Source organism: Tursiops truncatus, chromosome 13 (assembly GCF_011762595.2).
Source record: "Tursiops truncatus isolate mTurTru1 chromosome 13, mTurTru1.mat.Y, whole genome shotgun sequence".
Classification (NCBI taxonomy): domain Eukaryota; kingdom Metazoa; phylum Chordata; class Mammalia; order Artiodactyla; family Delphinidae; genus Tursiops; species Tursiops truncatus.
Window position 1 is genome coordinate 87793500 of NC_047046.1, and position 24971 is coordinate 87818470.

General features: G+C 61.6%; 1 protein-coding gene across 8 annotated transcripts in view; it reads left to right on the forward strand.

Moving 5' to 3' along the window:
- Positions 1-24971, forward strand: part of NFATC1 (nuclear factor of activated T cells 1) — a 102626-nt gene that overhangs the window by 32620 nt on the left and 45035 nt on the right. For all 8 annotated transcript variants that reach the window (XM_073790842.1, XM_073790840.1, XM_073790839.1 and 5 more), the window contains 4 exons: positions 12650-12852; positions 14793-14965; positions 16622-16762; positions 24545-24600. In XM_073790842.1, the coding sequence (XP_073646943.1) occupies positions 12650-12852; positions 14793-14965; positions 16622-16762; positions 24545-24600 (573 nt within the window). The remainder of the gene's footprint in view (positions 1-12649; positions 12853-14792; positions 14966-16621; positions 16763-24544; positions 24601-24971) is intronic.

Genomic DNA, 24971 nt, shown 5'->3' on the forward strand with positions numbered 1-24971 from the left:
TCCATCGTTCCTGCTGCAGACGTCCCACAGCGTACACCACACGCTGGGTGCCGTGCACGCCACACACGGACGGGCAGAGGACTCCTCCTGGCGCCCCTGCTCTGGGGAGAGTCAGAGAATCGAATCCAGGGGCCCTCTGCCCTCTCCAGCCCCAAGGGGAATGGAGCCCACCTCTGCCCAGCCCTCTGCTCAGAATTAACCCCATCCCCCAGGTCACAGATGGGGACAGATGGGAAGAGCGTGCAGCCCTGCTCGCCCGCAGCCGCTGTTCCCCTCCTGCGTTGGCCGTGGCCGCCCACCTCCTGGGGCTGCTTCCCCAAATGTGGCCACCATCCTTGTAGCACGTCTCCCCACGGCCGTCAACAGAGCCTCGACCAAGGTCTCCTTGGGCCACGTTAAGATTTGTCCAAGGCAGCGAAGTCCGTCTGCATGGCTGCTGCCTCTGGTTTGGGGTTTTCAGAGGCTACTTTTAAAGACTCCATCCTTTCCTCTCTGAAGCCTTGGATCCTTTGAGGCGGTGGTTCCCAAAGTAAGCCTGCCCAGGGTCCCTTAGAGATGCCCACGTGCCCCGCTGGGCCCTGGAGTGCCGGCTGGGACCCGCCACTTTGCTTCTCAGCTGGGGACAGGAGGAGCGGGGACCTGCCGTGGGGTGTCGGGGCCGGGGCAGCATCGGGGAGGGGCTGCTCCGGCCTCATGGGGAGCCGGTGGGGCTTTGTCGGTGTGGCTCCGGGTGCCACTCCCCAGCCTCACACACCCCGGGGGAGATGGGTGTACGTGGCGTCAGAGTCAACGTGTTCAGAGCTGGTGTCCAGGCCGCGCCCGCCATCCCAAACCTGTCGCTCCCCTCCAGCCCAGGAGGTAAAGGTGAACTCGCGGACAGGCTGTCCTGCAGGCGTTGGCATTTGGTCACACGTGTCACCTCATCAGCCCAGCGTCTCCCACCAGACCCCTGTGATGTGACCTGTGACCGTCCCCTTGGACGTGAGCTTGCCCTCTTGCCCCGGAACTGCAGCCGTACGGCGCTGATGGAGACGGTTCTCCCCCGTCTAGCTACGCCCCCGCCTGTCCAGTCCGCTCCCCAACCCCGTCATTTAGGGAATGGTGCAAGCCGAAGGGGAAGCAGCAGGGCACCCCGTGTTTGTATTTGATTCCATTTAGATAAATAAAAATAAAGCTTGCGAGGGCAGGAGGGCGCAGACAAGTGCCGGTCCGCCGACGCGGTGTTCAGGGCCTGGAGTTCGCGGGGTGACGTTAGGGCGACATCGGAGGCTGTGCGCTCGACGCCGGTTAATACCCACTTGGTATTGGTTGGCCGCTTGACTTGGGAAACGCAGAGCGGGCTCAGCAGCGCCCAGCTGCCGGCGGCCCTTTCAGATCCCCTCCGGGCGGAGGCAGGTGGGATAACGCCTGCGCTTAGCCAAGTCCATGAACGGTGTTTAAGTCCCTTCCTGCTGCGGTTTCCACTGGAAGAAAGTACGTTGCTGCTGAATGGAAAAGACATTACAAAGGTGAGGAAGTAGGCTGTTCAATAAGGAGAAATTAAAATAAAGCAGCAGAGAAATAATGGCCCAAAGCCCCCATTTCTTGTCAATTACATTGGCGAGGGGCGCTGGTCCTGGAGGGCAGGGAGCCCCGTGCCACGTGGACACTCCTGTCGTGAGATGCAAAGCGCGGGGCTGAGGCCCTGAGCGAGGGCCGTCCCTGTCCTTCGCCTGGTGGCTGTGGCCCTGGGGACGAGGGTGTGCCCCGCCTCTTCTGGGAGCCCAAGGAACCCACCCCCTGCAGGGTCCCAGCGCCGTGCTCCCATTCCCACCGGGCAGGTGTCTTGGGCGCAGGGCGGTGTTGATCTCTCAGTGTCGAGGAGATGGAGAGGACTGAGACTTGCGGAGGAATTCTGAAACTTGAAACCGCATTGGAAATACCTTAAGAGTGAATCCTCCAAAATTATTTCGAGTTCAGTGACGGCAGGATGGGAGAGGCTGCTTCTGGGTTTAAGCAGAGTGAAGGCCCCTCCCCTGCTGCACAGCTGAACCGCGAGAGGAAACCAGGCCCGACAGAAATGTCAGCCTCTATCAGCATTCCTCCTGCAAGAGGGTTAGGACTGGAGACTTCTCTGATCTGTCTGCGGTAGAGGGAGTCTGTGTGCAAGGTGACGTGAGCAGGTAAAAAGAGGGGCTTTGGGGTTTGTTTTCTTTTTCAGTTAGTGGAGCACAAACTGGATAAAAGTAGAATTTGCACACAGTTGTCAGACAGATGGAAACAGAAAGCTCTCAGTCGCCGTGAGAGCCCAGCGACCGCAGGGCTTTATTCTGCGGCGAGTTATCCTAGCACATCCCCCGACACCGCGGCTCCCCGGAGCTCGGCCGCAGGCGGGTCCACATGCTGGGGAGACAGCCGCTCCCACTGGCCGTTCTGCGGTCGGCTGGCCGGAGGGAAGCCGGGTTTTGGTTCTGGGGCACCCAGGCCGTCCCTCGGAGCCGCTGTCACATGGAGCTCAGAGGAGGCCTGCACCCGGGGCTTTTGCTGCCCTCCTAGGACAGCCAGCTCATCGACTGGCTTCTGCATCCCCAAGCTTGTCGTGAAGTCAGGGGCAGTGGCCTTGCGTAGGACAGGCCCTGCCAGGCCCAGGGAGGACTCCTGCATTTCCCGAGCACCCAAGACGCAGGGGGAGCTGCCTCCACCTCCGCGGCCCCTCCTCTGAGTCTAGGAGACGCGACGAAATGCAGAACCTTCTTTCCAGGCAGAATCAGGCTGCAGTTTCAGATTAGGAAAGGACCTTGCATTCACGTGGTCTTGTCCCCGTTTTCATTTGGGGACACAGATGTGCACGGGGCTCGCCCAGCATCGTTCGGGGGCTGGTGCCGGGAGTGAGCGTTCCAGACCGTCCACCACCCAGACTCTCCAGAGTCCTTGACGGCCCTGGTGGGTGTGCCCGGCGGGCGCGTCTGGGCCCCCGAGGCTGCTGTGACGGCCCTGTCGGGTGCGGGCTGGAGCTGGGCGGGTGCGGGCCGTCCTCCTCGAGGCCCCCGGCTCCACCGGCGGGTGTGCGTGTGATGCGGCCGCAGCGAGCGCCAGGGGCCCCGGGCCTGCGCTGGCCTCTGCTGGCTTTGTAATGATGGGACCAGGGAGGAAGGGAGTGCGGGTTTCCCTGAACTTTAAAATCGTACCTTTTCCCCTACTGCCAAAGGATTCAGACACACGCAGAATCCTCCCGGGCGGGAGGCGTCCAGCTGGGGGCAGGGTGGAGTGTCCTGGCTCCCAGCGCCCAGGGCCCCTCTTGTCATCGGTCCAGACCTTCTGCCACCAGCGCCCCGCGTGTGTGTGTAAATCCATGGGCCGCTCTCTGGTTTAAGATGCAGGAGCCCCGAGAGCTTCCGACGGGGATGCAAAGGCCTTCCCCAGCGGTGCCGACAGGACAGACCGACCCGGAGCCGTCGGAGTGGGGGCTTCACACAGTTGTTCTGTGTCTCCTGAGCTGCAGGGCTCACAGCGGCTCTCCGGTGGGATGAGTGCAGGGCCCCTTCGCCCCGGGGCCAGGTGTTCTGGGTGCGTCTGGGGCCTCCCTTCCGTCCAGTCTCCCAGACCATCCTGCTGGCACCCCGCCCCGCGTCTGCGCCCAGCGCCTGGACGGCAGCCGCAGCTGGTTCCCTGCCGTTGCCGTCAGTGGGTCTGGGCTGAGGAGGGAGAGTCCCCCACCTTCTCCCTGGGGAGGGAGAGCAGAGAGCCGTCGGGCTGTGTGTTTTTGCTAACTCAGAGTGTGCGTCCCCAAAGGGGTCCCTGTGTCCCCTCTGCCTCCGCAGAGAAAACTGCAGCTCCAGGAGGCCGTTTCTGTGCACTTCGTTTTTCTGCTTTTCTTTCCTGCTGTGTCCCCGGCTCCCTTCTACCCTCCTGGGCTGTTGACCAGGCCTGGCCGTCACTCTTCCCTGCCCGCTGTGCTGCATCCCTGGTCCCCTGTCCCGAGAGCAGAGGTCCCTTCCGGGAAGGTCCCCGGTTCCTGCCGCCCCATGGGGGCTGGGGGAGTGAGCTGGGGGTCGTCACGATCTCTGACCCAGGGGTCAAAGGATGAAGCTCTGTTTACCCAGTTACCAAAATAACCTGCTCGATAGCATCTAGCCCGTCACACAGGAGGCCAGGCCTGTGTGAATAATTAATAGGTCGCAGAAACGTGAGACTCGGCGGAGGCCTGTCAATTCCTAAACAGCACTTTAGGTTTGTAATTTGTGTTCCTGTCAGTTATGAGTGACCAGTGTAACCCCCGTCAGGCCGGGTGACTGGCCCAGGCAGTGGGGACCGGGAGGCCGGGCTGGCCCGAGGGGGGTCCCGGCCCCGGCCTGGTGCCCTGCGTGGTGCAGGGGCCTCTCTTTAGGGGGGTCGGCTTTGAGGCTCACGTTTGCCGCCGTAGGCCAGGACAGGTATTTTTCTACTATGTAAGACGTTCGAGCTGACACCGAGGAAGGAACACGCCAGGAACCAGCCATTCTTTCCAGATCGTTACAATCAGCCGGTCGGCTGTTATCACTTTTCATTTCCTGTAGCACCCCGCACCCCTGGGTCCAGAAGCATCAGCCTTTCAAGAAGCAGGCTTCCTGGGGGTGTCTGAACACTGCGGACACACAGCAGTGCTTTCTTTCATCTGGCGTCCGCGGCATGTTCTGTTTTACCCAAAGCTTTGCTCCATTCTTTCTTATGGAAACCGGATTGAGACAGGATCGTTAACCTGGAAGCCAAGGTTTTCACAAAAGCCAGAGAAATAGATGCTACTGGAAGAAATTCCTTGGGCCCAGTGAGGAGCTGAGGGTCAGAACTGCCCTATAGCAGCAGCCCTGCTCCAGCCCAGACCCCACCCCCTACCCCAGGAGCTGAGACAGCGCTCGGACGCAGGTCTGACCCTAGCCCGGACCCCGGTCGTCCGGCAGCCAAACGCCGCTGACCTGCCCGTGGGGCGGATTAATCTTTTATGGGGCAGCTGGGCAGCGGACAGCTGCCCTCTGCTCTTCCAGCAGCGTCCGGGCAGGTGGCCGTTTCCCTCTGGGCCGGCCGCGCACACAGGCCTGGACGGTCTCACTCTTTGTAGACACACCTGTGTCGCGGGAGCCGCTGCCATTGTTCCCACGACACAGTGGGCTCTGCGGAAGCTCAGGGCACCGAGCGGGGGGTTTGCCATTTACGTTCCTGCCAAAGCAGAGAGGTGCCTGTGCCTGCGTGGTCTCGGTGAGGCGTTCAGTGGAGTCGGTGCCAGTGATAATAATTAATAGGAAACATAGCTGGGATCTTGCTGCTGTCTGCTGACACATGGCACAGACACTCGATCTCAGGTACGGCACATTGGTTTTTAAACACCTGTTTTAGAGTTTCATTGGGCAACAGAACTGAGGACAGCACAGTTCAAGTTTTCCTGCAGCCGATACAGTCACTGGGGGATAAAGTCCGCGAGTAGCTCAGCAGTGGAAACCTTTTCAGAGCAATAAACAACATCGTCAGCCTCCAAAAATCTTCTAATTCAAGAGTTTTGGCTTCTGTGTTCCAGGCTGCGGGAATTCTAGAATAAAAGTCGCCTCGGGCACAGAACCCCTGATGACTTTCCATAATTCTGCTGTGCTTTCTGCATTATCCCAGGATGTTTTCCTGATGTCTTTTGAGGGCGGAGCCATGTGCCGGACCGTTTCAGTTCAGAGCTATGCGTCGGCACTCCGGCCCCATCGCAGCTGTCAGAACACTCACACGCGGTGCAGGTGGGGGGGGGGGGGCTGCCAGACGGTGTAACGGAGATAATGGTGAGAAACCACTGTCTTTGATAAAAATGACAAAATAGGAAAATCCGTGGCCCTGGCCGGCCCTCCCCTCTCACTGGGGGCTCCATGGTCTCCTGGGGGCCGCACCACGGGCGGCTGAGACAGATGCCCAGTGCCCTCGGCTGGGGGGTGGCCCGGTGGGAGATCCCCGCCTCGTTTGCTTCGGGGCCGGGTCTCCCTCCCGCTGGCAGCCCCCGGCCTGCTGCCCCGTGCAGAACCCTGTCCTTCGCCTTCGGGCCAAGCTCTCCCCAGGGAGGGTCTTCTGGGCGTCGTCCTCCTGGGGCACCGCCCAGCACAGGGACGTAGGGAGGTGCGCCCGCTGCGCGGCCTGCCCTCCGTGGGCAGAAGGAGGACGAGAGCCACGGAGGGCACGCCGGCCCGAGCTCTGGGGCCCAGTGTCTACGCCCGGCTCGCAGGTGGGTGGCTCCCGGCAGCAACCCCGTGTCCAGGTCCTCCTGGGCACCCCTTCCTGCTGTGCTTTGCAGACGGCTCTGTCTCCGGGGGGCGCTCTGGATTTGGGGTGTGCTGGCTCCCTGAGCGCTGCCCCTGCCCCGCACGCAGCTGGGGAGCCGCGAGCACCCCATCTGCACACTCGAGGGTGGGGCGGCGTGGCCCCAGTCTCCTTCTCCTGCACGGGACACTGGGCTCTGGTCAGCACAGGTAGCCAGCTCGGCCCTGCTGTGGGCCGGGCCCCGCCCAGCGGGACTCGTGATCGTGCCGTGGCTGGCGGTGGTGGCCGTCCCTCAGCAGCAGCTGGTGCCAGGGCAGGGCTGGCCCGACGGCAGGCCAGTGGCCGTCGCGTGGGCCTGTGGGTGTCTGGCAGGCAGCAGCCTCGGCCCACACAGCGCCTCCGTCAGCCCTCGTCCGGGCCCTGCCCGAGGCCGCCCTTTGGGCGCTGGTGATAAACACCGAGGGCCAGGCCCTCTGCCCGCCCCGTATGCCTGGGGGTGGCCACTGCCCCGTCCGTCGTGCAGTGTTTCCAGTGAGTTCAGAGAGGCCGTCCCGGGGAAGGAGGGTTCGGGAGCACAGCCTTGGCCCTGCCCGCCTGAGGTCTGGTCTCCTGTGAGCTGACCGCATGCCCTGGGCCCGTCCTCCCTCCCGGGCCGGCGTGGGGTGGGGGGGCAGGCGGCGCCCCGTGGGGAAAGCTCTCCTGTGGTTTTGGAGACCAAAAGCTCACACGACGCAGTCTCTTAAGTTAATCCAGTACTGGGAAAGTTGGGGTTGAAAGAAGTGGAAGCAGCTTGTGCGCTGATTCTCTCCTTCCTGCAGAGCCCCTCTGGGTGTTGCGTGGATTCTCTCCTTCCTGCAGAGCCCCTCTGGGTGTTGTGTGAAGATGCAGAGTTGACATCTGGGTTAACGCGTGATTTCCCTTTAAACCGCCTGCTGCGCTGTGCACGAGGATCTCTTGCTCGGTGTACGTTTGTCCCAGCTCAACACTTACTGGAAAGTAATTTCCCTCAATTAACTGTCCTTTGTACGACGCTCCTGCCACTGTGGGCTTGCGCTGTGGGAATTTCAGCACCGACTAAATTTGGCGTCAGTCATTCCCTCTGCCCGTCATCCTGCCGTGCAAGTGCGAAGGTGAGCAGAGCAGCTAAAAACAAACATTTTTATGTGGAGGAAACTCACCAGGTCTTACACCTTGAAAATGGAATAGCACATTTTGTTTAGTTTAGGTTGAAGCAAAGAGAGGTCATTGTTATGACAGGTAATTTTATTTTATTTTATTTGTGTGTGTGTGTGTGCGTTCAAAATACTGATTTATTTTAGGTGATGGGATGAAGGGTGATTGTTTCTTTTTTGCTTCTCTATCTACTTTTTTTTTTTTTACATCTCTATTGGAGTATAATTGCTTTACAGTGGTGTGTTAGTTTCTGCTTTATAACAAAGTGAATCAGTTATACATATACATATGTCCCCATATCCCCTCCCTCTTGCATCTCCCTCCCTCCCACCCTCCCTATCCCACCCCTCCAGGTGGTCACAAAGCACCGAGCTGATCTCCCTGTGCTATGCAGCTGCTTCCCACTAGCTATCTACCTTACGTTTGGTAGTGTATATGTGTCCATGCCACTCTCTCGCTTTGTCACAGCTCACCCTTCCCCCTCCCCATATCCTCTAGTCTGTTCTCCAGTAGGTCTGTGTCTTTATTCCTGTCTTACCCCTAGGTTCTTCATGACATTTTTTTCCCTTAAATTCCATATATTTGTGTTAGCATACGGTACTTGTCTTTCTCTTTCTGACTTACTTCACTCTGTATGACAGACTCTAGGTCTATCCACCTCATTACAAATAACTCAATTTCATTTCTTTTTATGGCTGAGTAATATTCCATTGTATATATGTGCCACATCTTCTTTATCCATTCATCCGATGATGGACACTTAGGTTGCTTCCACGTCCTGGCTATTGTAATTAGAGCTGCAATGAGCATTTTGGTACATGACTCTTTTTGAATTATGGTTTTCTCAGGGTATATGCCCAGTAGTGGGATTGCTGGGTCATATGGTAGTTCTATTTGTAGTTTTTTAAGGAACCTCCATACTGTTCTCCATAGTGGCTGTACCAATTCACATTCCCACCAGCAGTGCAAGAGTGTTCCCTTTTCTCCACACCCTCTCCAGCATTTATTGTTTCTAGACTTTTTGATGATGGCCATTCTGACTGGTGTGAGGTGATATCTCATTGTAGTTTTGATTTGCATTTCTCTAATGATTAATGATGTTGAACGTTCTTTCATGTGTTTGTTGGCAGTCTGTATATCTTCTTTGGAGAAAATATGACAGGTAATTTTATAAATATTATTTTGACAGATAGTAGAACGTGCCAGGGGCAGAAAACCCATGCAGTGGAATATGTGAAGTATTTAAATTACTTCTCTTAAAATGAACTTCATGTTTTCAATAATAGACGTTTATCTTCCAGGTTAAACCTTAACTATTCCCATTTTCACTGAAATGGCATGTTTTTAAAAAGGCAGAGTTACTCCCACAGTCCGCTGCATCCTATGTGCCGTCAGAGCAGGGCCCCGGTGTGAGTCCCGTGGGATCTGAAATTGTCATTTTCAAATCGTCTGACCCCGGCCAGGCCATGTGCTGGCCTGGGGGCTGGGAGGAATACGCCTTGGCCACACAAGAGACAGTCTTAGCCAAAGACTCATTTACGTATTCTTATATTAAATGTCACAGAATGGAATGCTAAGAGGCAAAATTTGTTTCTTCATCGGTCTCTGATCTTATTTTTACATTTCCTGTTTTAAAAATGTAGGTCAAGTCCAGCACAGAGTACAGGTTTCTTAGGAGGTTTGTTAAATTGGCAAAAGACTGGACTCACGCTCCCCAGCAGGGAGAAGTTGGGTGGACCCGGCAAGCTGGTCTTGGTTCCCCCCTAACTGAACTCTGTGTGTAGAGATGCTCCCGTGTCCACACAGGAAGAAAGCTCTTCAGTTCAAACAGGAGAGGCATCTTGTTTCTGCAGAATTAAGCCACGTGAGCAGGACCCACCTTGAAATGAGCATCAGGCGCTGGGGGGCTCCTGGCAGGTTCTCCGTGTGGCGGCCTGAGAGCAGGAAAGGCTCTGCACTGGCCTCGCGAGGGGCGCAGCAGGCCAGGAGGGCCGCGAGTGGACGGGTGGGTCTCTCAGCAAACGTGACGCTTCCTCTAGCTCTCTGCTCACCACGGCCACTCGGGTTCAGCCGCAGGCCTGAGACCGACTCCCCTCCTCTGTGCACGCCCGTCAGACACTCATCCGGTCCATGTGGGCCGGACACCTGTGGGTCGGTGTGAAAGCTCGAGTATTTTACTAGGAAGGAACCACTTCGACCACGAGCACATCCACGGGTGCTTGGGACCACGCCACAGACGAAAACGATGAAAATTGGGAGCCTGACGCATGAAACTCCTGCCGCCGCCAGGAAATGAGATCTTCCCAACCAACTACCGCATTCCAGACCAGTCTGGAGAGCGCGTGCGTGTGTGCGCGTGTCTGAGTGTGAATGTGCGCGTGTGTCGGTGTGTGCGTCCGTGCACACCTGTCCTACGTGGAGCTCCTGCTTGTCTCCAGAAAATCTCAAGGGTGACGTTGACAAACACAGCCTGTGACAAACACGGGCTGTTAAATATTAACCGGGTGCTACGGAATGCTCTGGAATGTCCACAGACACCGGACACCCGTGGTGAGCTCGTGTGGGAGCCTCAGAGCTGCTGGACGTTCACCTGAAGCTGTAAATTCATTCATCGGGGGCTGCGGTCCAGCAGCGGTCAGTCCTGGCTCGTGGCCTGCTGTCTCCTATCCATAGTTGCGACACCATGCAGACCCTGTTGGCCGGAAGACGGGCCGGCGGGGGGGAAGGAGCCGCTGACCCTGCGGGGGCCACGCCCTAATAAGGCGCCACCCGGATCCCTCGTCTGGCCCGGCTGTCAGCCCCACCAGCGGCCTGGCGCCCAGGCACATCCTTCCCGGGGGCCCCAAGCGGGTGGCGCGCGGGCCCTGGCCCTCTGCTTGCTGAGTGCCCGTGAGGCTCCCGTGAACGGCCTGTGTTGTTTGGGACTGTCTCCTGAGCTCCGTGAGGCTCCCGTGAACGGCCTGTGTTGTTTGGGACTGTCTCCTGAGCTCTGTGAGGCTCCCGGGAACGGCCTGTCGTTGGGACTGTCTCCTGAGCTCTGAAAATTTATAAGTGCTTCTTCATCTCGTAATTAAGTGAAGTCAGTGCAGTAGCTGGTCTTTGTCAGCGCGGCTTTGATGAACGGTTCACTGCTGATTTGAACCACACTTGAAACAGCAGGCGCTCGCTTCTCTGGGTTGAAGAGACATTTGTTCCCAAACGCAGGGATGGAGGAGAGCTCGGGGAGGCCACAGTGTGGGGGGGGGGGGGGTGGACAAGGCAGGCGCTGCTAACTGGATGTCGTAGAAAGAAATGGAAAACCAGCCAGGGCAGCATATAGTGAGTTCTCTGCAAGGAAGACAGCGAGCGAGACACCCGGGCAGAGAAGGCGCTCAGCTCCCAGCGCTGGACCTCCCAGCGGATTCCGACTCACCCATCTGGACGGCGCTTCAGCTTCCATTCTAACGTCCCAACTTGGAAAAATGACCCGTAGAGACGGAAGCAGGATCTCGGTCACCGCGGTCAGCTGCAGCTGGACCGGAGGTGTCCCGTTTCTTCGGGTCACTGACACATGCCCCTCTTGTGCTCCCTCGGTCACCTGGCAGCCTGGCCCTTTGCGCTGTGCCCCGGCCCCCTCTGTGTCCTGAGCCAGTGCGGCTTGGAAGGTCTTGGTCATCCAGCCTGAGCTTCTTCCCCATGGGCTGTGCAGTGACTGTCAGGGCGCCTTCCCACAGGGCAGAGACGGAGCCCAGACGGGGCTCACGGGGCGCGTGGACCCGACCGCAACCCCGCTGCGGGCTCGTTCTTCCGTGGCTTCCACTCGGCCGCAGGGCTGGGAGGGGCTCGCGACCCCCTGAGAATCCCGCAGGGGAGCAGGCGGGTCTGGGGCCTGCAGGTGGCCTCATTGGCACTGCCGCACCAGGGTCTCTGCTGCTGTGGAAGCAGTGACAGCGCTCTCGGGGACGGCACTAGTTTGGCCCATCAGACTGTGTTACAGTTGCTACCTGTTGTCAAAGCGGCTAAAATTAGTCCAGGGAGAACGTGACCACAACGCGAGAAGCAGCACAGCTGTGCTGACTGAGCCTGTCTGCTCGTGGGGCTGCCCCTTCCGCGGGGGTCCTGCGTCGGGACCCTTGGGGGCTCCGGCTGGACGCATCGCCTGCCTCTGCAGGAGGAGGGGTGAGCCCCAGGGGTCCTGTGGAATCTGGGCCTGGGCCTCGCCCTGAGCTGCCTGCTTTCTTCAGGATTTGCCTCTTGAGTACGGTCAGCTGTGACCTGGACGGAGAAGGCGAGTCAGGTTCAGTTCTGAAAAGGACTCACCCTGAGGGAGGCAGCGGCTGGAGGTGCAGGGGCACGAGGAGGGCTCTGACCTGCGCCCCTGGTGGTCAGCCCGGGGGCAGCCAGTGTAGGTCCTGAAATGCGGGAGCAGCGCTCTCCCATGGGCTCCTGGTGCACGATGGGCTCGTTCCGGTTCTGGGGCCCGAGTCTCACTGGGTTTTGTGCCCACACATGATCTTGTCTTCAAGACCGTGCGCCTAGCCGGCTGGCCCACACGGTCGGAACGGCCACGCGCGGCCACCCGTGTTGGGTCTGATGCTGGTGGCAGACGGGCCACGACCTGGGGCTGCCCGCAGCCGGTCCAGGGGCGCCTGCAGCGGGCACCAGGGCAACCCGTAGCCATCACCTGCCGAGCCAGGCCGAAAAGGGCCGATGCTGTTTGTATCTCGTTTGCAAGCATCCTGTTTGCTGGTTCGGACTGGCCTGAGCAGGGGAAAGTGGATGGCGTCCTCTTGGGCAAGTGTCTGAATTCATCAGGGGAGGCTTGTGCGGACGGCTTGGCACTGGCCCAGCTTCGGGTGGGGCCCCACAAGCTGCTGTGTCGCCCGCGTGTGGGCAGAGGGGTGGCCTGAGGAGGAGGCAGTGGCCCGGAGAGACTGGCTCTGCTGCTCATCTGCCTCCCCCTGCGGGTCCCCGTCACGGTCCCGGGCATGGGGCACGTGTGCTCCTGGGATGCAGGTACCTGCGTGCAGGTGTGCACTGCATGTCTGTGTGTGTGTGTTCCAGCGTGGGCAGCCAAGTGTTCAGAACCGACTGCGGAGCAGAGGCCCCAGACTTTGGGGCCCGAGGTGCAGGAGGGGCGGGGGGACCAGACCCGGCCTGCGCACGCTCCCCTCTGAACCAGCCTCCACACGGGGAGCACGGAGGGTCCGGGCGTCGGCGCGGCGCTCACAGGCCTGTCTCCCTCTCTCCCCAGCTGCACGGCTACATGGAGAGCGAGCCGCTCACCCTGCAGCTGTTCATCGGGACAGCGGACGACCGGCTGCTGAGGCCCCACGCCTTCTACCAGGTGCACCGGATCACGGGCAAGACCGTCTCCACCACCAGCCACGAGGCCATCCTCTCCAACACCAAGGTCCTGGAAATCCCGCTGCTGCCGGAGAACAACATGCGAGCAATGTAAGCTGCACCTCGGGGGCTCGGTGGGCGGGGGCGGGGGCTCGGTGGGCACTTGCACGCCTGCATGTCTCCCCACGTTTCCACAGCTCAGGGGGCTTGGGTGCCCTGGGCTTAACACCTCAGCAAACGTTACAAGTATTTATGACAATGGATTTGTTTCTTCCTGGGGTTTCAGCCCCTGTGCATGTTGCCACTTTAAGTATCTCAGTTCACAGCTGTCAGTACTTCCTCCACGTGTGAACGTGTCACCCATTTATTTCTGTGACTGCACTGTGAAAGCTAGAGCAATGGTCAAAAGGCAAACATTGAAACATTAAAGAGATCGGTGTGTCTGGGTCGTATTTTCACTGAGGGTTTCTGCATCTCCGATGTGACCAGCTGGAATGTGCAGGTCAGATCTGACTCAGTAGTTTAGAGGTGAATTGGTTAACGAGCTGCAGGGCAATCTTCTCGTGTCCAAGTAGGGCTTGTGTTCGTGGCTTCCTGAACTGAGTGACTGCTACATGCATTTCACTCCTGAGCTGTGAATGCAGCAGAGAAAGGGGACACGGTTGTCCCACAGGACTTGCCTTCTCCTGGGGGCCTCTGGGGCGGGGGACATAAGGCAGGAACTCATTAGCACGGGGGGCCTGTTGGAGACTTTGGGGGCGAGTGTCTGTGGGGGGGCAGCACAGAAGCCGAGAGCTGACCCTGCAGGAAGGCAGCAAGTACAGAGGCCCCAAGGCAGGAGTGAGTCTGGGGCATCCACGGGGCAGCGAGGAGCTCAGGGCTGTGGCGGGTGAGGGAGCGGGTGTGGAAGCCACATCGTGTAGAGCTTTGCATGGGATTTGGGTAAGTTGTTTGTAACTCATAAACCCTCTAAGTCAAAAGCAAAGGGAGGGGCTTCCCTGGTGGCGCAGCGGTTGAGAATCCACCTGCCAATGCAGGGGACACGGGTTCAAGCCCTGGTCCCGGAAGATCCCACATGCCACGGAGCAACTAAGCCCATGCGCCACAACTACTGAGCCTGTGCTCTAGAGCCCATGAGCCACAACTACTGAGCCTGTGAGCCACAACTGCTGAGCCCACATGCCACAACTACTGAAGCCCACGTGCCTTAGAGCCCGTGCTTGCAACAAAAAAAAAAAAAGAGAGAAAAAAGGAAAAAGGGAAGGCCTTCTCTCCATGTTGGCTTTTCACGGATTTGGGGGAATTCATTCTAAATCCTTGGGTTTGCTTCAAGAGCTGTTATCACAGTTCCCTCGGACCAGGGCAGATGGTTTGAGAGAACTGCTGGTTCCTTCAGCAGCAGCCGTTCCTTCGGTGGCTGCATTTACCACAATACCATCCAACCCAGAGACGGTGTAGACACCACGGGAGCGGGACTGGCCCCGGGCTCCAGGGCCAGGGCTTCCCTGCTGCTCCGGGCTGGGCTGTGGTCCTGACCCAGAGGCATCACGCGGCCTCGTTTCCTTAGCTTCCGACAGAGGGAAAGGGCTGGTTTCCATCTGATGAATGACGCCTGGGTGGTTCTGCTGGAGTCTGGTGTTGAATGGAACTGTTAAGTTAAATGAAATTAAGTGAAATCATATGAGGCCCTAGAAAACTCAGGATCCTGGATTAAGGGGGACGCCGCCGGAATCTCAAGTGGAAGGAGGTTTCTGGAGCAGCCGGGGGAGCCTTGCTTTGGACGCCGCGTCCTGCTCCGGGGCGTCCACCGAGCCCAGGGCAGCGGGGCTGGGGCCTCTGGAGCCCTGAGCGTATGGCAGCTCTGCCTGCCTGGGTTCCGGGCTCCTGAGGCCGGGGCTGGCTCGTCTCCTGCTGCCTCGGCCCCAGCTCAGTCGACGGGTGGGTGTCTGGCCGCCCCGGCCCCTGGGCAGGGCCGCAAAGAGCCTTCGGTGAGCGGTCGCCCGGGATGGGGCGGGGGTCCGGGGCTGAGCATAGACCCTTGTTTCCGGCAGCATCGACTGCGCCGGCATCCTGAAGCTCAGGAACTCTGACATCGAGCTCCGCAAGGGGGAGACGGACATCGGGAGGAAGAACACGCGCGTGAGGCTGGTCTTCCGCGTCCACGTCCCGCAGCCCAACGGCCGGACGCTGTCGCTGCAGGTCGCCTCCAACCCCATCGAGTGCTGTGAGTGCTGCCCCCCACCACCCCCCCACCCCACCCCCGTCTCCAGGCTGAGCGGGGCCAGCCCCTGCCGCAGGTTTCCTTTCCAGTAGCACCTTGGTTCTCGTGCGCAGCCCCTGAGCTGTGCTCGTCCCACCCACAACACCCGCACCTTCCCGTGCAGCCACGGAAACACCTGCACCCTCGCCAGGGCGCCCGCAGCTCCTGTGCGTGCGTGGTGTGAGGGCTGCCGCCGACTCCCGGCACCTGCAGGAGGGCGTAAGAGGGAAAGGAGGTTTGTCCCGAAGTACCGAGATGTTTGCCGTGACCGAATTTGACTTAATCCCCTCACGATTCAGGGAACCTGAGAAAGTGGCATTTTGGCCTTGAAATCTGTTGGACTGAAGGGACCTGAATTTGCAAGCCTGCCCGTATGTAACTCGGGCCTTTGTCCCTGGTGGCCCTGGGTTCACGGCCCTCGGTGTGCGTGGACGGGCCCCGGTGCCGAGACGCTTCTGGCTCGGATGCCCGTGACCACGCAGCTCCTCCAGGAGCGGGGACCGCCGCGGCCTGGGGTCAGCTTCCTCTTGCAGTGACGCTGTTCGTTTTTGTTAGCGAGTCGGGTGACCGGTTCAGCTCCGCATGGAAACCCCGCAGTGCCCGCCCCCGACCCAGCACCCGGACCCCGGGGGGGACCAGAGTCTCCACTGGCCACGGCCCCAGCGAGAGCCTTTCCACCCGCCCTCCTCCTTCTCTCATCTCTGAAGCACCGCCCCACCCCTCTGGTGTGGGCTGTCTCAGGACACCCCCGACCTCGCGGCTCAGCCGCCCACCCGTCTCGGTGGGAACGTCCTGGTTCAGTTCCTCGGCCTCTGACCTGAGCGTCGGCCAGACCTCGGCGACGGGGCGTCCTCCCCTGCAGCCCCTTCTCCTTCTCTGCTGTGTGGTCTTCACCTCCCTCCCAGCCCTCCCCCCTGCTGCTGCTGGACCCTCCCGTCCAGTCTCTAGAAGTCCATCTCCAGTCCGTGGGGTCTGCCACGGGTGGCTCTGCCCCCCTGCCCCGAGGCCCCCGCCCCATGAGGCAGAGTGGGACCCTCCTTCTCGGGTCCCCTGGCTGTTGGGTGACTGTGTCAGGACCCCTGGCTTGGCCTCACCACCTCTCCAGCCACACTTCTGCCTCCTCCTGCGTCTGGTCCTTTGCCCATCCCGCCCTCCCCGACAGCCTGAGCTCGGCCGCCTGTGGCCCGCCAGCCCTTAAGCCAGAGCCCGCTTCAGACGGGTCCCCACATCCCACCTCCTAGCTGGAGACGCCTGCTCTCCGGGCCATGGCCTCCCCATCACCAGCAGGGCTCCCCACGGCTTCCCCGGGCCCTTCCCACTGGCAGTCAGTCACCCTGGCAGAGCGCGCCCACTCACACGCGTGTGCACACTCGTCACTGAGAGGTGCGCTGTCTCCACGTGGACAAGTCAGAGGCGTGGCTGCCTTCCCGTGTCACTCTAACCTGGAGTAGACTGTGAAGACACGGACCACGCGTGGTTACTCTTCTGTTCCGTGTACCAGGGACGGGTCGCACTGCTCACCCAGGAACTCTTTGAAAGCAGGGTGTAGCGGCCGCCCCCGAGAGGGCCAAGCAGAGGGGCCTGGGCGTCTCACTCCCGTTGCTCTCCTGCCCCACACAGCCCAGCGCTCGGCCCAGGAGCTGCCCCTCGTGGAGAAGCAGAGCGCGGCCAGCGGCCCCGTCCTCGGCGGGAAGAGGATGGTCCTGTCCGGCCACAACTTTCTGCAGGACTCCAAGGTCATTTTCGTGGAGAAAGCGCCAGGTATCTTCTTTAAAAACCGACATCGAGCCCTTGCTGTTTGGGCGCCGGCGGAGGTTGGCTGGCAGGAGGTGGGCGTGGGCGGCCACGGGTGCCATGCACAGTCCTGGGCCACTGCACACGGTGCCGGCTGTAGAGGGGCTGCAGGTGCGGGGCCTGTAGGAGGCTGTGCTCTGCAGAGGGACGGCCCCGCGTCTGCCTGGCTAGCGGGCGCCTCCCTCGTGGGCTCCGACCAGCTCCTGCTGCCGGGCCTGCCCGTGCGGAGGCGTCTTCTCGTTTCTCAGAACCACAGACCGTCCAAGGCAGGCGCCTGGGCATGGAGCGGCCACGGTAGCCGAGCGGAGCCCCACTGGGGCCCGGAGACCTTGCTGTACCCCCGGGGCATGCTTCAGGCCCTCGCCCTTGTCAGCACAGAACCCCAAGGTGCACAGGCAGCCGCTGTTCTTTCAGCGACGGCGGCCCCTGGGCCGCTCCGTGCGTGTGCGCACGCCTGTGTGGACCTCTGCACGTGTGCTCGGGAAAGGGGGCTGCGGGTTTGAAGGGGAAGGGTCTCCTCCCTCTGGTGTCTGGGGAACCAGGCAATGAGCCTCTCGCTGTGCTGCAGGGGAGACGCAGGGGCAGCACAGCTCCTGACCCGGGACGCCCGGCCCGACCACGTGGCCACGTGGACCTTCTGTCTCTCTCAAACTCCAGAGTTTGTTTGGGGGGCGGGTCCTTGCAGGGAGGTGGCCCCCAGGCTGGGGAGGGGCTCCTGTGGGGTCCGGGCCTGCTGCCTTATCCCTCGCCTTCTCTTTCCTGGTCACGGTCCCCCTCCCGAGCGCCGGGGCAGGGCTCGTGCTGAGTACCGCAAACCGCGGAGGCACTCAGCCTCCGTAATGGGGTTGGTTTTGTACAGTTTGCAGGAAACTTAGTACTTCAATCAAAATGGGCTTAAAAAGTCTCTCACGTTTAACGTGTTCTGCCTGTACGGTCGCGCGTGTGATTGGAAACTGTTTTAGAGGCTGGAGCAAACCCGACCAAGTACAGTGGTGGGGGGGATCTGTGCCCCCGGAAAGCCCCCTCTGGGCGAGGTGAATCCGGAAACAGCGCGAGCTTCTGTGCTTTAGACGCGTGCGCGTGCGCGTGCGCAGTGCGTGGGGGCGGAGCCCAGGCCCGGTGCCGCGTCCTCGCCGCGTCCTCGCCGCGTCCTCGCCGTGCACAGACGTCTGTGGTGGGAACCAGCTGGCGCCCCTCGCTGTTTCCTCGACCAGTTAGCCCCGACTTTGACCTTGGTGCCCGGATGCGACTGTGAGACGTCTCCTGACCCCCTCGGCTCGTCGTGGGTGCCCGTGGGGCTCCTAGGTTGGCGTGGCTTACCGTGGCCCGGTCACGGGGCCTTCACAGCGGCCACCCGCCTGCAGGCGGGAGCCGAGTCCTCGGATGTCCGACTGTCGCCCTCACGTGGCCTCCCGGGCCGCCCCGGCCCCATGCAGGCCGAGTGCCGCTGTCGCTCGCTGTCACGTTGGGGCCCGTCCCCAGCCCGCTCGCTCCTGCAGCACATCTGCGTCTGGCAGGTGGAAGGCGAGAAACCAGCGAGTGGGTGGAGGCCAGACGTCCCGTGAACACCGTGCGACAAGGGAGACGTAGAGACGCGGCTGTGCGTCCTGTCACGTCGTGCTTGTGTCCCAGCGGGGTTGTTGGCATGTCTGCGCGCGTACTCGGGCCAGTTCTGTGTTTGCAGGAGGGGCAGGTGTCCACACGCTTTCTGCCTCTGCCTCCATTCTCAGCACAGTGCACGCCGACGCTGCCCGGCTGGGCTTCTCTTGGTTGATTTGCGGGGGGAGAAACCACTGAAGTCAATTTAGATTCAAAGCCTAATCGTCCTCTAGGCTTGCGAGGAGGCCGCCTGGTCTGCTTGAAGGTTCTTTCACCCCCTGCTTGGTGGCAGCAAGGCCGACGCGCACAGCGAGCCTGGTCTCTGGAGCCGCTGGACGTGGGCAGTGGGCCCCGTGGCAGCCGCTGCAGGAGCATATAGTCCATAGCTGCCGCGAACGTTGCCATGTCAGGCCCGGGGGAGCCGAGCTCCACGTCACCACGTCCCCTCGGCTGCACTGGGCCGCGCTCGGAGCGTCCTCAGTGTTTCAGGGTTCCTCCTGGTTGAAGCCCTGCCGTCACCTGTGTCCTCATCATGGTGACCGAGCAGGGTGCCCGCAGGAGGACGGCCCTCGGGATGTAGGAGCAAAGCCCCGTCTGTGGACGAGGGGCCCGTCACAAAGCGCCGTGGACCAGCCACGCTCAGCTCTGGCTGCATCAGGTGACAACTTTCCGGAACCGTCCTGAGATTCTTCTGAGGTCTTTGTGTCCAGCAAGAGGCTGCAGGGCCTGGCCTTCACGGTTGACAGCCGCGGCCTCCGCGTCAGATGACACCTCCCACGGTGGCCGTGTGTGTGCGTGGACACCGGCACAGGCTCACATAGGGGGCGTGGCAGGTGCGGGACGCCACGGCAGGGCCACCTGCAGGAAGCGAGATGCTGTGCCCGTCTCCCACTGAAGATCTGGGGGTCTCTCTTCAGACCTGTGCGCGGGGGACATATCTGTACGTATGCGTGAGTGTTTGAAACAGCCTGACATACATGAGAACACAGAGAGAGTGCCCGTGTGGAGGGGAACTGCCGCTTCTGGAGACAGGAGAGAGGGAGGCTTCAGAGGTTCCGTTGCCGTGAATGTTATGTTCTTGACGCCGACGCTGAAAGTCCCCGCTGTGTGCAGCCCCGGCCTGTTCTCTGCAATTCCTGGAAACCGTGTGAAGCCTGTTTGGGCTTCTTCTGCTGCACGACAGACCTCACCAGAACTTGGCGGCTTCAACAGACAACAGTTTGCCGGCCCTCGCGTGTGGCTGGACGCAGCCGTGGCCCCCGGGTCTCCTACACAAGGCGCCGGGCACCCTCTGTGGGCGCCAGGCCTCCTCAAGGCCCAGACTCAGAGGGGCCGCACCGCACTGGGGCTCACCAGGTCCCGCCTGCCCAGACTTGGAGGTAGGACACCCAGGGTGTAGACGTGGAGGGTTACCGGGCACAGCGTGACCGCCTGCCACGCGACTGGACCACCTCCTTGTCAGACCTCTTACTAAGGCCCCAGAGCCAACAGAGACAGACCCCAGAAGAAAAGGTTGCGTCCAGGGTCTCCTAAGACCTTAAAACGGAAGCCCGACTTGCTTCCTGCGGGGAAGCGTCTGGAGCCGGAGTCCACACTGAACCAGACGGAGACGTTGCCCGTTTTACGCAGGAGGATCGGAGTCGGGCCGTCATGGGGCCTCCCTGGCTGGGTGGTGCCCGGCAGCCCTTTGGCTCTTGGGGTCTGGCCGCTGTGGTCGGCCTTTGCCGGGCGGCGTCTTGGGTAGGGCCTTGCAGGTCGGGTGTCACTCGCTGGTTGTCCAGCTGGCACTCCGGCTGCGGCCCCGCTGACCCAGGTGTTGGTCCCAGGGGTTCTGGAACTTGCACAGAACGGCCCCCGCTGGCTGGTGCGCCGCTCACACCCAGAAGCCAAGACTTGGTGCGGGGGAGACGCTGTGTTCAGATGCTTCTGGTGCTGACCCAGGAAGGCGGGCGGGGAAGGTGCTGCGCGTCCACGAGGATGGCTGTGGTCGTGGGTGGCTGACCTCTGCGGGTGGGGTCTTAGGGTAGCCCTGGGCCGAGACGCCTCCGGGTGTGGGCTCGTGGGGCGGCGGGGGCGTGGGAGCTGCTGCCCCCGGTAGCCCCAGCCTGCGACCTGCCTGGGCCTGACCGTCCGGGAAACGGCCCTGACCCCAGTCAGCAGACGAGCAGCGGCTGGGCCCCTCCTGTCCTCAGAAGGCTCTTTCTCACTCTGTGGCCCCGGAATTCAGTGATCCTCCCACACTTCTAAACTACGCAACATCTTGAACCGGCTTGGGCGAGATCACGCTACCCCGGCACCCCTCCGCAGAGATGGGCAGACGGGCAGGGCCCCGTCAGGTGCGCAGGCTCTGTTGGCGTCAGGGGCCCGAGGGCCCTTCTCCTCGCGGCTCCGAGCTCTCCCCTCTGTCGGTGTCCCGGGACGCGCCCTCGCCCCTGTCCCCGGGGACCTCCCCTCCCTGCAGGGCTCTCCTCGTGGGTGCGCATGCGACAGGCTGGGGAGGGGAGTGGGCTGCAGCTGCTGGACCGGACGGTGGGCTCAGCGTGACCTCTGCCCTCCCTGGCCTTCACGGCCCAAGCTGCACCTCTCCCTCCAGGGCACGGCCGCCTGCAGTGGAGGGTGCGGGGGTGTGAGGCCGGCTGTGAGCCTTGCGGGGGCTGCAGTAGCCAGAGTGGGGTCCTGTGCTCGCGTGGGTGTCACCAGAGAGCCCCTCGGCTTAGCCAGGCTCGCTCGTCCCTTCCTCCGGGCGCCTCCCCAGGAGGGCTCCAGAGAGTGGGCCCGGGTCCCTCCCGGGGAGGGGCAGCGGGGTGGAGTGGGCACGGCGGGGGGAGCGGCTCCAGGCTCTGGCCTCTTCCGCCTCTTTCAGGACCACGTGTGGCGACGCCGCGTGCGGCCGTGTGGGAGGATTCATTTTCCGTGTCAGCCATGTTGAGCTGTAACTCACAGACCGCACAACTCGCCCGGCTAAAGTCCAAGGGCTTGGGTTGATTCAGAGCCCAGCACATATATCCCAGGGCATTCTCCTCACCCCAGAGAAGCTTCACCCGCCAGCCGTCAGCCGTGTCCTCCCGCAGCCTGGCAGCTGAGGACCGCTTTCTGTCTCCACGGACTTGCCTGCTCAGGGTGTCCTGTGGGCCCAGCTCCTCCACCCAGCGAGGTCCTTGAGGTCCATCCCGCGGGAGCATCAGGACATCACCCTCTGAGGGCCGGAGAGAGAATGTCCTGGTCATCGTTCACCGTGCACGGCCGTCGGTGTCATGCGTGACGCTGCAGTGACTCCGTGCGCGGGCTCCAGAGAGCACACGTGTGTTGCTCCCCTGGGCGCTCCTGGCGGGGGTGTTGGGCCTCAGAGGTGCCGCAGCGACTGGACCTTCCCTCACTCTGGAGGTGCATCTGCTGGTCTGCAGGGCTCCGACGGCCCGAGTGTGCCACCACGTGTGGGTCAGAGGCAGCACCTCCCCCCGGCCCTGCGGAGGGCCGGAAACAAGGGAGGCTGCTGGGACCTTCGGGCCTCTGTCGGTGGCCCCCGCTCAGCCCTGTCCCACGGAGGCAGCTCCTCCCGAGGCGGCTGTGGAAGCCTTCTGGCCGTGGGTGGGGTGGGGAAGCCTTTCTGATGACTCACGCCGCAGGGAATTCCCTAATGATTGGGAATATTTTTACTTCTGGGCTTGCGCGCAGTTTCCTACTGAGAAAGCCAGCCAGTTCCTGATAAGGCTGGAGCACAAAGGGCCGCTCAGGGCCGATCGCTTCCCTTCCCGGCAGAGGCTGAACTTGCGCAGGACGCCCAGCCGGGCCTGTGCAGGAGAGGCCGCCCAGAGGCCGCATGGCCTCCCACCCGAGGGAGGCCAGGGCAGCTCTGGGGAGTCAGCAGCCAGCGGGGCTCCGGGTGCCGGTGGGGAGGGTCCCCGTGTGACGACAGAGCAGGCAGTCACCAGCCCTGGGCGGCTCCTCCGGTCTTGGCCCTGAGCAGGGCTGCGTGTGCACTTCTGACCAAGGAGACCCTGGCCTCCGAGAGCTCACGCTGCGCTTGGGATCCCCGAGGCCGGCCCCTCGGCTGTGACCCAACCGCAGAATAGAGACTCGGGGCCAGAGCCCCCCAGGGCCAGGTGGCGGGGACACAGGGAGCCCTGGGCCTGTGAGGCGGGCTTTAGTGGTGTGGTTTGAAGGCTCTGCACTTTCAGAAACCGTGCCGGTGGCCAGGCCCGGCTGGCTCGCAGCCCTGGTGCGCGCAGTGGGACCGCCGGCCCCCAGGCGGGCGCTGTGACAAGGACAGTGTCCCAAAGGCCCAGGAGGCCCTGGAGGGAAGAGACCCCTCCCGCCCTGCGTGTCCTCAGCGTGCACACCCCGCCGCCCGCTCCACTCCACGCCTGTATTTCCCTTAATTTTTGTTCCACGGGTGAACCTGCAACAGCGTTCCCGGGAGGCTGGTCTGGTCTTGGGCCCCTCCTGGAGGGCGGTGGTGGTAAGGTGGACGCCAGGTAATGCCGGGCGGCCTCAGTCTCCCCTCTCCTGACGGGAGGCCTGTCAGCCTCTATCGACAAAAGACGGAGCGGCTGCCGACAGTTCAGGTTTGAGCGCTTAAAGCTGTTTTGGGGGAAAGGGACGAAGATAGGCTTTGTCATGAGAAAACTTGTTGATCTTAAAAGGCACCAGGGACACGGGAGCCTTGGTTACAGGAAGAGTAACTTCGATCTCCTCAAACCAGTGGGGGGCCCGACAGTACGTCCGCGTGCGCGGCAGGTCTGGGCCGCGCCACGCAGCAGCCTGCATCCCGTAGCGCTTTGCGCAGGCGCTGGGATCCCCCTCGTTTATCGGCCCGGAGTCAGGGCACCTCGCTCACCGCGTCCTGTGCTCGCAGGACTCTGGAGCGTTCGCTGCTTTGCAGACTCCCGAGGCCTTTAGGGCGGTGGGTGTTCTTTCCGTTTCCTGTTATTTTTTCCTAGAGGAGAGGTGGATGCGGGTCCCTCGGGCCCCAGCCCCTGTCTTATCACCGAGTGGGTCCATCTGCTGGCTACTCAGCTTGGGCACCTCCGCGTCCCGAGGGGCTGGTGTGGTCCTGGCACGGCCCAGCCGCTCTGTGAGTCACATTTCCTCTCTGCTCCACCCTCCGCCCCTGCCCGGCCAGCACTGCCAGGGAGAAAAAGGAGATTTTGTCTAATTTATTTATAATTTAGGATTTGGAACACACACACATTTCTTCTTGGAAAACAGAGAATAAGCAACAGCTCAGCCCATCCAGCTGTAATGGTTTGTTTGGGGAGCCGACTTTATACAAGATGCAGAGGAAGGAGGCCCCTGTAGGAGACTGACGTCTATTAATTCAAAGTAGCGGCCAGACGTGGTCCACAAACAGCGTGCCTGCCAGAAGTGCTTCCCAGCTCCCAGAACAGGCTCCGCTCCGTCACCCCGGAGGGCGGGCTTCCAGCCTTCGGCTCCCTCGAGGGCCTGGTCCGGGGACAATAAACCCTTTCTTTCTCGGCACTGGAGCCTTTTCAGTTTTTTCAAACATGCAAACGCCACAGGGTGAGGTTAAAAATACCTTGTGTTTTGCATTTCTGTATCCTGATGCGCCAAAGCGCAGTCACAGAGCGGATTTTCTTGTTCACCCGGCGGTTCCCCTGAGCTGGGGCAGGACCGAGGCTCCCGGGCCCCTGCTCATTAGAATATCCCTGTTCCCGAGACACCGAGGGCTCTGTGGCCCCGGCCGCGAGGCCCCGCAGCCCCCCATATGCCGCAGGCCAGACGCAAACCAGGTCCGAGTCCCCAGACAGCGCCCTTCCTACCCGGGTCATCCGCGCGCCTCCCGGGCTCGCTCCCCTTGGAGACCTGAGCGTGGACCCCTCCCGGGGCTGGCGCTGGGGGTGCTCACTGGCACGTGGCTCCTTCCTGCAGAGCGGGGTCTCCAGGCCCCACCAGGTCCATGCTCTCGGGTTTGGGTTTGAGCTTCTCCCCAGAGCCTCGTGGCCTCTCTCCAGCCGGTCAGTCAGGTGCGGCCTCCCAGTCTCACCAGCTGCTAGTGGGCCGGCCGGGCCAGGGTGGACCCTCTCATCAGAGGGTTCCCGCCCCGAGTCCCGTCTGCCGGCATCCGGGTGTGATTTCGGGGCGGTGCCCGGTCAGGACAGAGTAACGGACTTCTCGCGCCCTTTCTTGCAGACGGCCACCACATCTGGGAGATGGAGGCGAAAATCGACGGAGCCCTGTGCAAGCCGGTAAGTGCGGCGGGCGGCCATGGGCGGCGCTCTCTGGGCGGGGCTTTTTATAGGCAGCGGCTCCTGGCCCAAGGCACATGGCTTCTACTTTGTTAAAACGAACCACTGATGAACATAACAGACAGAGCGAGGAACGGAAATGGTTGGGAAATGCCTCCCGACATAAGCGCTCTCGGGACTTGCAGCACGGGGACGACTCGGACGTGGGGCCACCAGGGAGGACAGGGCGCCTCGTGTGCTGCAGGGCCCCCACCAGGAAGCCCAGGATGCACTCATACCCCCGGGGCCTGCTGTCCCCGCTGGCTGCCATTGTCACCAGGGCCCCAGGGGGCCCGCTGCCCAACCCCCCCCCCCCGCCGGGAGGACCTGCT